Source organism: Aptenodytes forsteri, unplaced genomic scaffold (assembly GCF_000699145.1).
Source record: "Aptenodytes forsteri isolate BGI_AS27 unplaced genomic scaffold, ASM69914v1 Scaffold66, whole genome shotgun sequence".
In the NCBI taxonomy this organism is placed as follows: domain Eukaryota; kingdom Metazoa; phylum Chordata; class Aves; order Sphenisciformes; family Spheniscidae; genus Aptenodytes; species Aptenodytes forsteri.
In genome coordinates, this window is record NW_008795131.1 from 324185 (window position 1) to 338217 (window position 14033).

Here is a 14033-nt window from a genome sequence, read left to right on the forward strand (position 1 = left end):
AAGCGGCCGCGCACCGAGCTCTCGGTAGCAGCAAATCAATAAAAAACGCTAGAGGAGGGAATTTACATAATTTGGATGAGCAAAGAATTTCGGATCTCGCTCATCAGGCAGCTACTGAAGAATTTAATTTCAACCGCATGAATAAGCCCAGCATGTTTATGCCTGTCTGAGGCACCAGGCTTAAATGATTTCGGTAGCAGCAAATCAATAAAAAACGCTAGAGGAGGGAATTTACATAATTTGGATGAGCAAAGAATTTCGGATCTCGCTCATCAGGCAGCTACTGAAGAATTTAATTTCAACCGCATGAATAAGCCCAGCATGTTTATGCCTGTCTGAGGCACCAGGCTTAAATGATTACTTAAGGCGTTTATTACACTTACCTTTAACTCCATGACTTTGGAACATAAAAAAAACCAAAACAAAACCCTACGGAAAAATACTTTGTACCAAATATCCAGTTAATCTAAGGAGATAAACTGCAACGCTTTTAGTGCAGGGTTTTGCTTTGGCTGGAAATTAGCTTTCTCGTTTTAACTTATCTTAAAGAAATTTAAATGTTAGCTGAAATAATAGTCTTTAAAGTTATCTAAGGGGTGACACTTGCGCTCGTGTTTCCTGCAAGCGTCTCTTGCCAGATAGCCACAGGAAGTGTGTGTGTGTATTTGTCAGCTGCAAAGAACACTTCTGGACTGTTACTTCAAATTTAGTTTATGACAAATGCCAGCTGATGAACTCCTGTGGGGAAACGTCTTTAAAAGGTACATGACATCTCAGCGCTAGAGAGACTTGGCATGTCTGGGGCAGAAAGTTTTATTTCCTCTGAACTTATAATCAGGTCTCCAGGCACGCTTTAATTTTAGGGGACATAGTGTACCCTCTGTTCTCCTGACTTATGAAACTGTACAGACATCAAAGCAGTCGGCAGGTTTAATTAGACACTTAATTATATATAAGGGTGGTAAGGTATGCATTTGGGAAATAAGAACATGATTTTCAAAACTAGTTGAATGCCAGTGAGCAGAGTAACAATCGCACAGCTGTGGTACGCCATACCTTTCACAACATCATTCATAAAGAAAATGTTTTGGGTTTGAGTTTTGGTGGGTGGGGTTTTTTTTTAGTAAAATAGGTTCTAGATACTTCTAGCTTTCAGGTCTGGTGCGTGTAGCGAAGTACACTTTTCATAGCTGAAACAGGGTCTGCGTATGCATGCTCAAAGGGTGCTTTGTACGCCTGTTTCTTTGCTTGGCTGTGTGCACGAGGAAATACACTTTACAGCATACACAGGACTAGCAAGTGATACGTGAATGTAACAGTCTGATATTTTACTGAAAGCTTTACCTATAACTGCCAGAGTTTCCCTTTGCCCAAGCTTTGCTACTCCCGTTTTTGTCTTGCCTTTATTGAAAAAACAAAAGCTACATACGCTTCTGTAGCCAAGCAAGTACAAGTACAACTGTGTGCATAACTGTTCCAGTAAATACGGTAAAACCAGCATATTTCAATAATTTGTCATCTGGAATAATTTTCTTCTCTTTGTAGTTTAGCTATAAAGATTATAAAATATCCAGTTTGCTCTTCCCCTCTTCTGATTCATTCCGTCATTCAGGAGGAAAGGAAGAAGAACTGAAAGTGTTTAGAACTCTTCTCTCCCGTATGTGTTAACTTCCTTTCGTAAAGTAGATTTCATTATGTGTTTTCTATATTGCTGTTTGTAACTTCCCTGCCTGTTTTTATTTCTTGCTACAAATTACTTTCATATGCAAGCTTCATTAACATGGTTTACACCCTCTACTAGAATAATTAAATTATTATTAAATAAAACAGGCCTTTGTTATTGAGAGGTCCCATGTCAGTTTTCAAAATAATGGCTGGGAATCATTCAGCTGCAATTATGCTCTACCTACCTAAATTCTCTTTGTAGTTTTAATTAAAATACATTATCCAGCATGATTTCACCTCCTATTTTAAGTTCTTTTACAGCACTGGTTAAGGAAAAAAAATTATCTCTGTAAAGCAATTACTCCTTTTTGGGGCCTTAAATAGGTAGAATAAATACCTTTGTTTTATCCTAGCATGAAATGATAGACTTCTGCAATCTCTAAAATTTTCTTTAAAAATAAGATACATTGTCTTAAAGGTATATATTGGGAAACATGGAATAGTATATCCCTGAGAATTGTTCTTACTACAGTTAAGAAGTGTTAAGAAATCTGCAAGTCACAGATAGATGAATGTTCTTGAACAATGACAAAAGAATTAGAAGCATGGTGCGAACACGTAAGATTTGCCACAATAGCTAAGCAGCTGACAAATGCCATAAGAAATAAGAATCTGAGGAGAGGTACAGAACATCTCCAGGATGATTAGGCATATTTGTTAATAAATGAGACTAACATACTAGCTAAGAAAAAAAAAGAAAAAAGCACTGGTAATGCAGTATATTTTTGGCAGACATTTAACACTGGGAAATTTTCTCTTGAATAAAATTTGGATTTTTTTTTTTTTTTTTTTTTTTTTTTTTTTTTAAAAGGTTCTCTTCAACCTCAGGAGTTCTTCAACCAGTCCAGGTAATTATACTTGAGCATCAAAATCAGAGAGGCTGTTTAACCTGCCTTAGTAGAGTTATTAGTACTGATTTTGCTCTGTCTTCTGTTTAGATATTCAGTGAAATCAGCATCTAGTCCTTTCAAGAATTCTAAGAAAATAGACCTGATGCTTCCCGTTGTTCAGTAATTCCAAGCGTAAGCTTAATCAGAAGAGAGCATCTAACCACAGAGAACCTGTACAGGCAAAACCAGAAACTATCCTCTGATTTAGAAGAGCCTATAAGAGAACTGATGTTAACTTTGAGTATATCTTCATTGCAGATTTCAGACGAGCGATAGCTGAACAATAGTCACGTTACAAACCTGTGCTCAGGTCATCGCCTTACTGCAGAACTCAGTGCAGGTATTTCGTGCAGCTCCAAGTAACAGTCCAAAAGTTAAAGCCTTGTATTAATGAATTTCTTCCACAAGTTCCAGTACACAATAATTGTTCTGCTGGATACTGTGTTACTAAGGCATGCCCAGCAATTCTGGGGAATCAAAATGAGTTACAGCAGATATTTTCAAACAAAAACATTATACTTCTTTTCCTCTGAGAGTAGGTAAGTTGTGCTGCTGCACAGAGAAATACAGAGATATCCCCAGGAATTTTTGACCAAAATATCAAAAACATCAAGATGGAATTACCCCAGTACAACTCACTTCAGTCTGAGCAGATGTTTCAGTTTTAGTCAGTATGGCAGAGACGGCAGTTGCAGGTGTCATATTAATTTCAAAAATTGATTCTCCATAGTGCCGCCGGCAGATTTTCCAAAAGCACAACCTGGTGCATAACTCTGATCTGTGGAACTCCAAAGTTCTGTTAATGTACTTGGAAAAGAATTTATTTTAATTATGCCCCAAGATATTTTCACCAATCAGAAAGCTGAATCCCATTTAAACACTTTTAATGTAATTGTTTTACCCATGTAGCTACGCAAACCACTGCAGAGTTTTTACATGTGCGTTGCTTAGTTTATAATCATCAGAAAGTGAAGCTAGTTACAGAAATTTGCACAAAACTGGAGTTCAAATATCGATGGAAGACATCTGAAATGAAAATTGGAATGTTTTTCATGTGCTAATATAAATATTTCAATAAAATAGACCATCACCCTCATTTCTAGGATCAATAATTTATTTAGGTTTTTTTACATTTTGCAATTTGTTACAGGAGAAGAAACACTTGCTAATGAAAGTGACGTTTTTTTAACCATTTTCTGAGGTAATGGAAAAAGTTAAGCATATTCCCTAGTATGCACATTTATGACTAAGCTGCCAATATTAAATAATTTTAAGCAAGTGTACTCCCTATTTAATCCTTGTATAAATTAATTTTAGTACTCTCCTCCTCCTACAGGAAGACTAAATTGTAGCATCTAATTTTCTTTATCCCGAAGTCTCAATCTTTGCTCTCGCTACTTATCTATCTGCAAACAAGTCAAACAGACTAGTTACTGAAGCCAAAGCCACAGAAATTGATTCGGTGCCAAGGTTCCTTTTTCTCCTGGCAACCTACTCGGTTTCCTACTGTCCCAAAAGGAAACAAAAAACTCCCAGTTTTCTGAAAACCAGATTCTCTGCATGACAGTGCATTGCATTGCCTCTAAACGGGCCACAGTGGATGTTCTTAGAGGAAACAAATCAGGTAGCTAACAAGATACAAAGAATTATAAATGAACTTGGTAAAAATGTTTCTAACATTTTCCCAGTGGTGTATTAACTAGAATCCTACTTTCCTTCCACAAAAAATATATTTTTTTTATAAATACATTTTAATACAGACAATTCTGATTCTATGCAAAAAAGTCAATGTCACATTCAAACAGGTTTTCTCAGTGTAGCATTAAGATACAAGCAGACATCACAGTAGGCATTAACACAGTGATTCTAGGGAGGCAGTTAACTACAGCTTGTGAACAGATACACAAACACACAATTTCACCCGCTTAGTCAGACTGTCCTGTGATTTAGAAAACAACTGAGCTGCAACTCGAGGCCTAGAGTACCACACTCTTCAAATATATTTCCATGTTTAGAAAATGATTTGAACTGTCAATGATGAGATTTAATATCTGATTAATATTGAAACCGTTGTATAAACTTAGGCAGTGCTTATGCTGGGGGTATAGAAAAGAACTGCTAACAGAAGCTACCAGCTATCTCAAGAGAAAAAGCGTTTACACTTACCATGGCCTTAAAGCTCTTGGTTCCAATCAGCTGAAATTAACACTTTTCCTGTCCTTGTCCCTCTCCCTCATTTTTTCCCCAGAGATAACTTTTACCACTAGAGTCAGTGCATGTAAACCTGTCTAGCTTTTGTGCAATACATACAGTTCTAGTTGCTCTCCCCCACCCCCCCCCGTAAGCCATAGCAATAATCTCCATAGTTCCATTCCTAACCATATCTAATTAAAATTGAGCTGTTAACCATATTTTTTCAGGTTATGAATAATTAATAGAACATTTTTATGCTACTTATTAAGTACGAGAGTTGGATATTAGCATTTTCTTACCTTAAATAGCCTCCAAATAATCTTTGCACGAATAAGAGTTCCCTTTAATTTTCACCACGAAGATTGGGATTTAGTTTTTATGGGTCAACTTGTAGCACTATTTCTCAATATATTTTAATAGTCTGTTTGCTCAAAATGAAGGAATTTGGAACTTTGGTAGCCTGCAATGTTTCTCACACAGCCAGCCACCGCTTCGACACTCTACTCAGGTTTTTGAAATGAAACTCAAATGGAGGACAGAGGTGGCAAATAGAGCTATCTTACTGACCTGCTCAAAAACAAGACGTAGAGAGGGATTATGAGCAAGAACTAAACCCCAACACAGTGCTTTCAAACCTGAAGGGACTTTCTACATTTAAAAAAAAAAAGAAAAAGAAATTCTTCTGAGTCAGGGAGAGTGGATTGTTCCGTTATTTCATAAATGTCACCACATAAAGGATACATTCACTGGAACAATTTTGGCTTTTGTCCCTGATCTGAGAACAAAGTTTCTAGAATTTAAACCATACTTATACTTGATGTGTTAATTTTAAAAATAAATTGTTCTCTTTCTGCCACTAAAGTCTGTGAATTATTAGACCATGCAGCATGGCAGTTAACCACAAATGTATTACTGTTGCTTTTCTTTAAAAAAAATGAAGTTTAAAGGAATCCAAGGCTGAGAAAGTGAAAGAATGTGTTGAGTTATAATTTCCTTGTCTCTCAGAAAAATTATGTCACTAATAGCACTTAAAGAGGTTTAGTTTCTTTTTCCAAGATTAATTCACTCTGTAAAGTACACATATAATCCTGTCTTATGATGGGGAAACAGCTAGTCATTAGCAGATAATCCTGGTTAGCTCTTAGATGTTTTCTTTCACTTTCAGAAAGTCAGATCCCGAATTTCCAGACTGGCTTGTTAAAACAGAGCTGTAGTGGTAATTAAAATAATTTTTAAAATAAGACCAAAGAAAAAATACAAGAATTATTCTTCCAGAGCCAATATTTGGTGATTTTGTAGATGAACTTCCAAAGCAAACCCAATAATGATTAATGTTAAAATACAAAATAATGACTAGTCAAGGACACTAACAAATTCTTCTGTGAACAATGCTGTTAAGATTTGATTTTCAACTGGTTTATAATAAGAATCAGCTGCCAGTTTAAGGGGAAAAAATGTGGGTTTCATTTTACAACTGACCTGAGAGCTCTGAGCTCCCTTTCAGATGAAAGTTGAAGTTGTTCAGTGCTGTACAAAGCATCGTCTTTAACGTTAAATTTTGCACGTAGTTTTAATGCAAAACAAGGACAGAAGTGGCATTAGAACAGCAACTGTACTGCAAAAGTTTTTGGAGAAGCACTCTCCTCGTGCTGTTTATGTGCAACAGTATAATGTCTCATGTCAACACTACACATTACACCGCGGGATAAACAGGTAGAAAAGGGATGGAACCTCTCCCTCGGACAGCGATTCCCACATGTTTGTAAACACTGTGGATGTAGATGACCTTAAAGAAATGCTAGCAAAGTGTTTCCAAGTGAAACGGAGAGATAACAGTGATAACTGTTGCAGTGGAATACAGAAAAAAGCACCTTCGTTACACTTCCCACAGAAAGTTTTGTTATTTGCCTTGGTTTAAGAATCAGAACTTGTTATTTGTAGCAAACTGTGGGGACCTTTAAAAAAAGTAAAATTCCTCAAACTGAAAAGCTAAAGCTAAAATCGGTTGAAATTTATTTTATTGAAAATGTCCAATATTTGCTTCTGTTTCAAAGTATTCCTAATAATAGAAGACAACAAATTCACTCAATAAAATATCTCCTATATGTTTCACACTAAATTTTCTGTTAGCCTGAAATTATTACCCATAGAATCGGAATGATCAGAACAGTTAGCAGAATTCGGGAGATCAGTAGCGGATAGTTCATCCTCTTATGTTTAACCTCCAACCTACCATAAAATGCAGCGTCAGAAAGTCCATTCAACAACACACTGCGCTACTGGGAACAAGGTAACTTTCTCTAGGTTCTTTTTTAAAGGACCATGTCTGCCACTCAAGTTTTCATTGATTACAGTAATATTTTTACGGAATTACTTTTGGTTTTGAAGTCCAAAGTCTTAAAAGGAGGTAGCCTAAAAAAGGAGCAGAACGTGACTATTTCAGATCGGCAGACAATAATACGCTATACAGGAGGATACTCGGTACCGTAACCCAAGACTGACAAGAGTCTGTACCAAAGCACCACTGCTCTCACCAAAATATACCGAGATATATATTTCTGTTTGAAACATACATCTGTTTGAAATGGATGACTGGCGATTCTGGGCAAGCACCTTTGCTAGAAGTCTTTCAAAAATCTTATGCGCAGAAGTGATTATTATGAACAGCAGGTGAGACCTGAAAGATACTCCCCAAAAACCTGTCTAGGGTGCTAGTTATAAACACACACGCTCTCTTCTGTCTTCAAATCGGTGTATTTTCTCCTTCAAGAGTTGGAACAAAACTCATAAACACACTTGCAAAATGTCGTTGAATATATAGATGGATTAACAGCCCTGATGCAAAAAAAAAAAAAAGCGGGGGGGGGGGGGTGAGGGGGGGGAGAAGATCTAGACTTTTTGAAACTATTTTCACCTTTAATAATTATTGTGCTATAAAACTTAATGATCAGCAGCTCAAAGCATTGTACAAATAATGAGGAAATTCTTTGTAACTCTCAAACAGATAAGTCAGCCGTAGGCTAACTGTATGATTTAATACACTAGAGACAAAAGATAGTGATAAATACAAGTCTCATTGTGATAATAATTACTACACGGTACTAGTTGTGTAAAATCAGTGAACTTTACGTACTTTCTTAGCTACCAATCTTCATAAAAAAATTCTACGCTGTAACCTAAACTCTCCGCATTTTCTTTAGAAAACTGAATCCTCTTTCAGAAGCAAAGAAAGCCAAGCCAAATACAAATGGTAACACATTTAATAGCGATCACAACCCCAGTGACAAAATCCTCCCTGTTCTTAGGCAGACGGCTAAATTTGGAACCATTTGTAGTTCTGTTTGACTTAGGCTGTGACTGGAAAGACGTTAATCATGACTGGAAATGGTATTTTATAAAAATTATTATAATCACACCTATCTGAGGCTAACATATAATGTTCCACTTAAACTCACAGAATTAGACATGGAGACATCAAGTATTTATAGAAATATCTACAAACTGCAACTGCCTTTTATTGTTTTAAAGTATCAGTGAAGTGACCTTTAGAGTAAGGGTTTCATGACAACAGGCTACCCCACGCAGCCTAGTTTACTCTTTTGATGTTGCCACTTCTTTGCACTTCTCTCTTTCTAAGAAGCACATGCTGAGAAACTTGGGCAAAATTGGTCTTAAACTTCTTACAGAGTCTGAAGAGAGAGCTTTTGCTAAATTTTTGCTGTGCCTTGAAGTCCTACGTTATTAGACTTACTGTTTCACCTGTATCAATATCCGATGCGAAATATTTTTAACAAAGGGAAAACACTGTCGTAACATTCTTCAAATTCAGATAGATTAATGAAATTGGAAATTCCACACTCTCCAACTGCCCTAGACAAATGAAAGCGTTGCTCTGACAAGCAGTGCTGAAGCCCTTATCTTAGTATTGAGCAGAGATGAAAGAAAATAGACATGGAAAAACGTATAGCATGAACAGGCTGAATGTTAGCTACGTAAAAAAATGTTAAATAAAGCTAAAATCCTTCAATTTTTCCTGATTATTCTGCAATCAGTTTGCAAAAACTGAAATTAATGGAAAACGCTTATGGAGGTTCATAGACCTTCAATGCTATTTTGCCTTCCTCTGAAATGTAAAAGGACAGTACATTCAGTCTGCTGAATTGAACAGTCAAGTTCAGCTCTGTCGTTGAACTACTGGTCTTCATTGCGAGTTTCAGTGTTTCCAAGATTAAACAGAATATTACATAGAAGGAACAAAACTAAAGGATGAGATACTCATTTAGAGGACTACTCTAAAGATGAAGCTTGCTTCCGTAAGACGTTACGCTCGACATTTTCAACCGGATGTACAAGTTAAATTGGCCGTGCCTTTGAAGCATTCACAAAGAGAAACAAATAAACAAAACTCTGCATTTGCATCCATCCACTCACGTGGTTTCTCAGATTACATTCTTTGAGAAAGCAATCGCGTCCTAAAAGATACTTGAGGGCAAGAACAGAAATCCACAGAATTAGGGCAAAATCCCCCAGGTCCCACAAGGCCATTTTCAAAGCAGACACTTAAAGAACTTAGGGAAGTGGTATCCAAAGATCATTTAGCGTTGTAGAACTGCTTAAAGTTCTGAAGAACGGGGTCTGCTTCAAAGCTCAAAAAAGATGAGACTGGCAAATTTAGTCATGAAACTCCTACTGTGGCAAAGGGTCCTTGGTTTGTGGATCCTTGTCCAGTTGACACTGTGGGCAACTGAACTGAAGGTGTTGGTATCCCTGACGACTTCGATAGGAAAGGGAAGGCCAGCGCAGGTTGGCCGTCCGTCCTGTGCTCAAGGTCCTCCACTGTATGAATAATCCGCCTTGTTGTGCATCACGAGCTTGTTGTCTACAAAGTAGAAACTGTCCGACTGTGTCTCATACGGATGAAGGATCATCTCTCGAACTGCAGGGGGGCAAAACGAAAAAAAAAAAGATTAATGGTGTTACACCGAAGCCCTACCGAGGCAACGCTCCGCGCTGGGTTTCAGTTACGTTTAATGGCGTTGCTCAGATAGCAGCACACTCTCAAGTGAAAAACCAAAACCAAAAGAGGAACCTACCCAAACCATTCGTTGATGGTATCTTTTGAAGGACTCAAACATAATTCAAATATGTTAAGGTGCCGTACAAAGGGTAAGTAAGTGTTCTACCTACGCTCAAAACAGTATCACACTAGAGTTCGACCTACGCTCAAAACAGTATCACACTAGAGTTCGGGGCTTTGTTTTGTTTTGTTTTAAAAAAAGTGATAAAACAGCAAACTCAGATTTGTTCTGGTGTGACAATAAATAAGCAGCAGTGCATCACTGTATTTTCCAGAGACTGTCATATTAGTGCTGACATACATGATTAGGGGTGGTAAAGAATATAAGGTCACACAGATTTAGTACGGGTGCTATTGTGTCCTGGGAGAGAGGAGAGAAAAGTTATGTTCATGCTAAAACCAAAACCTTTCAAGCTGTCGATACAGCACATCAAACAGAACATAACATTTAAGTCACCCATTTATTGGGCGTCTTTTTAATCCTAGTTTTTTGGTTGTTTGTAACACATTTATCTTTTTTCTCCCTGACACTGAAGCTTCCCTTTTATGAATTAAAAAAAGAAAGCAACTGTCTGGTGGGTGACAAGATACATGCTACTAGAAAACAAAATCTGTATTAACACAGATACAAAACTACCCGGAACTATTCTACCCTACCCACTTTTCTACAGACAGCTCTTAAGAAAGGGCTTCCTTGAAACACCTTAGATTAACATCACGACGTGGTAACCCGGTAATTAAAGAGAGCTTACTGAGGTCCTCGGAGAGCTGTGGGAATTCATAGATGTGCTCACAGGTATTTTTACTGCTGGGGATGCAGAACCCAAACTCAAAATCAAAACTCTTCAGCAGCTGATCCCGGAAGTAGTGCCTCTCAATCATGCGGAAGTTGTTAATGGGTTTGTCCCCTACTGTGAATTCCACCCTGCAAAAGAAGGATAAGACTGAAATGAGCTTTCTCCCGTAAGTGAGATTTTCAACCATTCCTGAAAGGTAGAAGAGAGCTCTTCTCAAAAAAGCCAAAAATCTAAAGCAATGGTACTAACCAAATTATCGTTTCCTCTTTTTCTTAAAGCATGCTACAGGGACACAACATAGCATTACAAATCATAGATCATACTATATTTTGATTCTTTTTACACAAAAAAAAAGGACATGCAAGACAATTTTACAATCTTAAAACTCATTGTCAGTGAAGAAAAGATCCCTCCGACTATACTGGACAGGCACTTCACTAGATGTTCCTTATTGCATTGGATTTTCATACAAGTTATTTTAATTCTTCTGGTGGGTAGTAAAAAAAAAAGCCAGATCTACAGAAAATGGTCTTTCTTCTGTTCCTGCTTTGTAAGTGGTAAAGGGGGACAAGTTTCAGCCCTTTGTTTTGTTTTAAAAAAAGTGATAAAAGAGCAAACTCCAATTTGTTTTATATTCAAGTTTCTCTTACCAAGAAGCATGACCTCTTGGAGAAAGACAGGTATTAGTTACATGTGACAGGCTACCAGTAAGCCAGGAAGACACTGTTACTAGTTTGGCACAAATCAAAAGTTGGGTGTTCACCATTTTAACCAAGTAGTGGCCAAAGAGGTGCTAACAGATACATAACTTTAATTTTTCTTCCAAAACAAAACCTAAATCGTGCACATCTTTAAGATTAGCAGGAAGCGGTAATGTGCAACCTTGCTCTAAATATATTCTCTGACAACAAATTTTAATTCTTTTGCATCGCGACCAAATGCTGATTTTTAATCAAGCTCTCGAAAATACTTTTTTTTTTTTTTTTTAAGCAAGGCTGCTGTACATCGGTTCTTGTGAAATAGCGCTTGCTGCTGAAGGGATCTGTCAAACCGCACTCCAGCGTGAATCCAAACTAATGATTTCTTATATACCCGAAACAAATAGGTTTGTGCTGGAAACTGTAACCGATGCTCGATTATAGTATTATGGACTTAATGACATAATAGCAATGGGCAAAAAGCTCTTGATTAGATCTACTAATTTAAACTTAAGTGAATGTAAAGAAAAACAAAGAACCTGCCATGCTATGACCCAATATCCTTCAGAAATCTCCAGTAAGGACAAAGCCCACCGCCCTGCTCTTTGGAGGGCCGAAAGAGAAAACAAAAGCCAAAAATTCCATCGCTCCATGCGTGCTATTTAACTAAAATAAATAAAAAAATCTGCATTTAGTAGTCTAATTTAAACTTAAGTGAATGTAAAGAAAAACAAAGAACCTGCCATGCTATGACCCAATATCCTTCAGAAATCTCCAGCAAGGACAAAGCCCACCGGCCTGCTCTTTGGAGGGCCGGAAGAGGAAACACAAGCCAAAAATTGCATCGCTCCATGCGTGCTATTTAACTAAAATAAATAAAAAAATCTGCATTTAGTAGTAAGTTAGTAGTAATAGTGTAGTTAGTAGTAATCACTACTAACTTTTACTAAAGAAACAATACACTCTGTCACCTGTCTTACAGGAGCAATAACTTTGGCCTAAAGCTTTACAGAAAGATACTTTAGGTGTCACGTTTCGGTGTGGTTTGTTGATGGATGCAAGCAGTACTGCCAGACACGTCAAAGATCTTTCTGGTACACAAAGCGTCAAACATTACTTCACCATTTCACGTGCGCCTGTGGATTAACATTTTTGGGGGGAATGCAGTGCGGAAGGCTGCAGACACACGCTCCAAAACTGGCAGAGCCTCTGACAAACAAACTGTAATGCACAGAAAGGAGCTGGAATATCTGGGTAGTCTGTCCACCTTATTTTGCCCCTTTTAGCATTAATCTTTTCAACGCCGTGCCGATTCCCGAGGTAAACAAACAAGCTAAAGGGATGGAGAAAGCAAGGCATCCAGCAAAGATGTTTGAAGATCCTCATAATAACAAAAGATCCCTATTAAATCAGCTTCCTGACAGGACCAACAAGCAAGAGCTGCTTTTGATAAGATTTCAGTGGTTTCCTGTACCAGAGAAAGTAGCGCAGGAGCAATTACTTACGTGGCTCCCACTTGCCGAAGTCTAAGAAAAGCTGGGGTAAACTGATAGCGTACAAACCGTCCAGCATTGGGGTCAATGTCCTTCCTGTCATTGTGTTCACGTTCTGGAAAAGCGCAAAGCAAAGCTCCGTCACAGTCGTCTGAGAAACAGAAACCCAGTGAAAAATACTTGCAATCATACATTATTGAGTCATATAAGCCAGGACGCTATTCTGAGAAAGCCTCATGATGTGCTTACCCTCTTCCGATCCCCTCTAAGGCATCCACTGCTGGTCACTCAGACGGAGTATTGCAAGGTGGCCCTTTGGTTTGATACACTTCTTATCTGCTGAAGTGACTTACTGCTCCTACCTCTGATGCAGGCTTGCAGTGTGACTCTGAACAAGCCATTTCACCTTAGCGTGTCTGGTTTGCAACCTCTAAGCTGCAGAAAACTTCCTCTCACCCGCAGGGAGATGGGGAAGACTTTAAAAGTGCTTGATCAGGAAAAGAACAGTTGCCCTGGGTTTTTATTACCACTGGCAACAGGTAACACGTTGATGGTCACAAGTAACACCTAAAAATTATGAAGGAAAAAAAAAATGCAAATTTCCAGTTTGTCTAATTTGCACAATTGACAAAGTTTCTCCCTTCTGGAAATACCATTTTCCTGACTCCTGAGTGAAAGATGTTAGACTATCAGTTAAACTACGTACAGGCGGGACTCTAGCTGATGAACAGCCAAGAAACGAACACACGGTGACCTCCTCCTCCTCCTCCTTTGCTTCTGTTTACAACATCCATCTGTCCTTTCTCATCACAGATGGCAATCATAAGAATACAGCAGCAACAAGTTCTGTTCACTGTGTTGGTACAAAGGGACACCTGAACAGTATTTCTGCTGCAGGCTAGGATTCTAGCTCTCTTGCAGTGGAGAGCATCTCCTATTGTTGGGAAACGTATTGCGTAAAAGGCGTGGGAAAAGGCAAAAGGAAGCAGACGCCAGCATTTGTTTTTTCATGAAAACACTATTTTGTGCGTGCACTCACCTGAAGCTGCTGGTTTGGTGATTTCAAACAAGACTGTGCCAGATTCCATGTCCCGGATTTTGAACCTGGTGAAGTCTATCTTGTAAACATTTTCCTCTGGAGTGCACAAATAATCTGCAGA

General features: G+C 38.0%; 1 protein-coding gene across 1 annotated transcript; it reads right to left on the reverse strand.

Moving 5' to 3' along the window:
- Positions 1 to 9631: 9631 nt before the first annotated feature.
- UNC119 (unc-119 lipid binding chaperone) lies at positions 9632 to 14033 on the reverse strand. The gene is made up of 4 exons (XM_009278301.2): positions 13913 to 14033; positions 12886 to 12988; positions 10638 to 10810; positions 9632 to 9744 (listed from the first exon to the last, which is right to left on the reverse strand). Exons 1-4 carry the CDS (start codon positions 13959 to 13961, stop codon positions 9632 to 9634), a joined length of 438 nt encoding a protein of 145 aa, XP_009276576.2. The 5' UTR covers positions 13962 to 14033.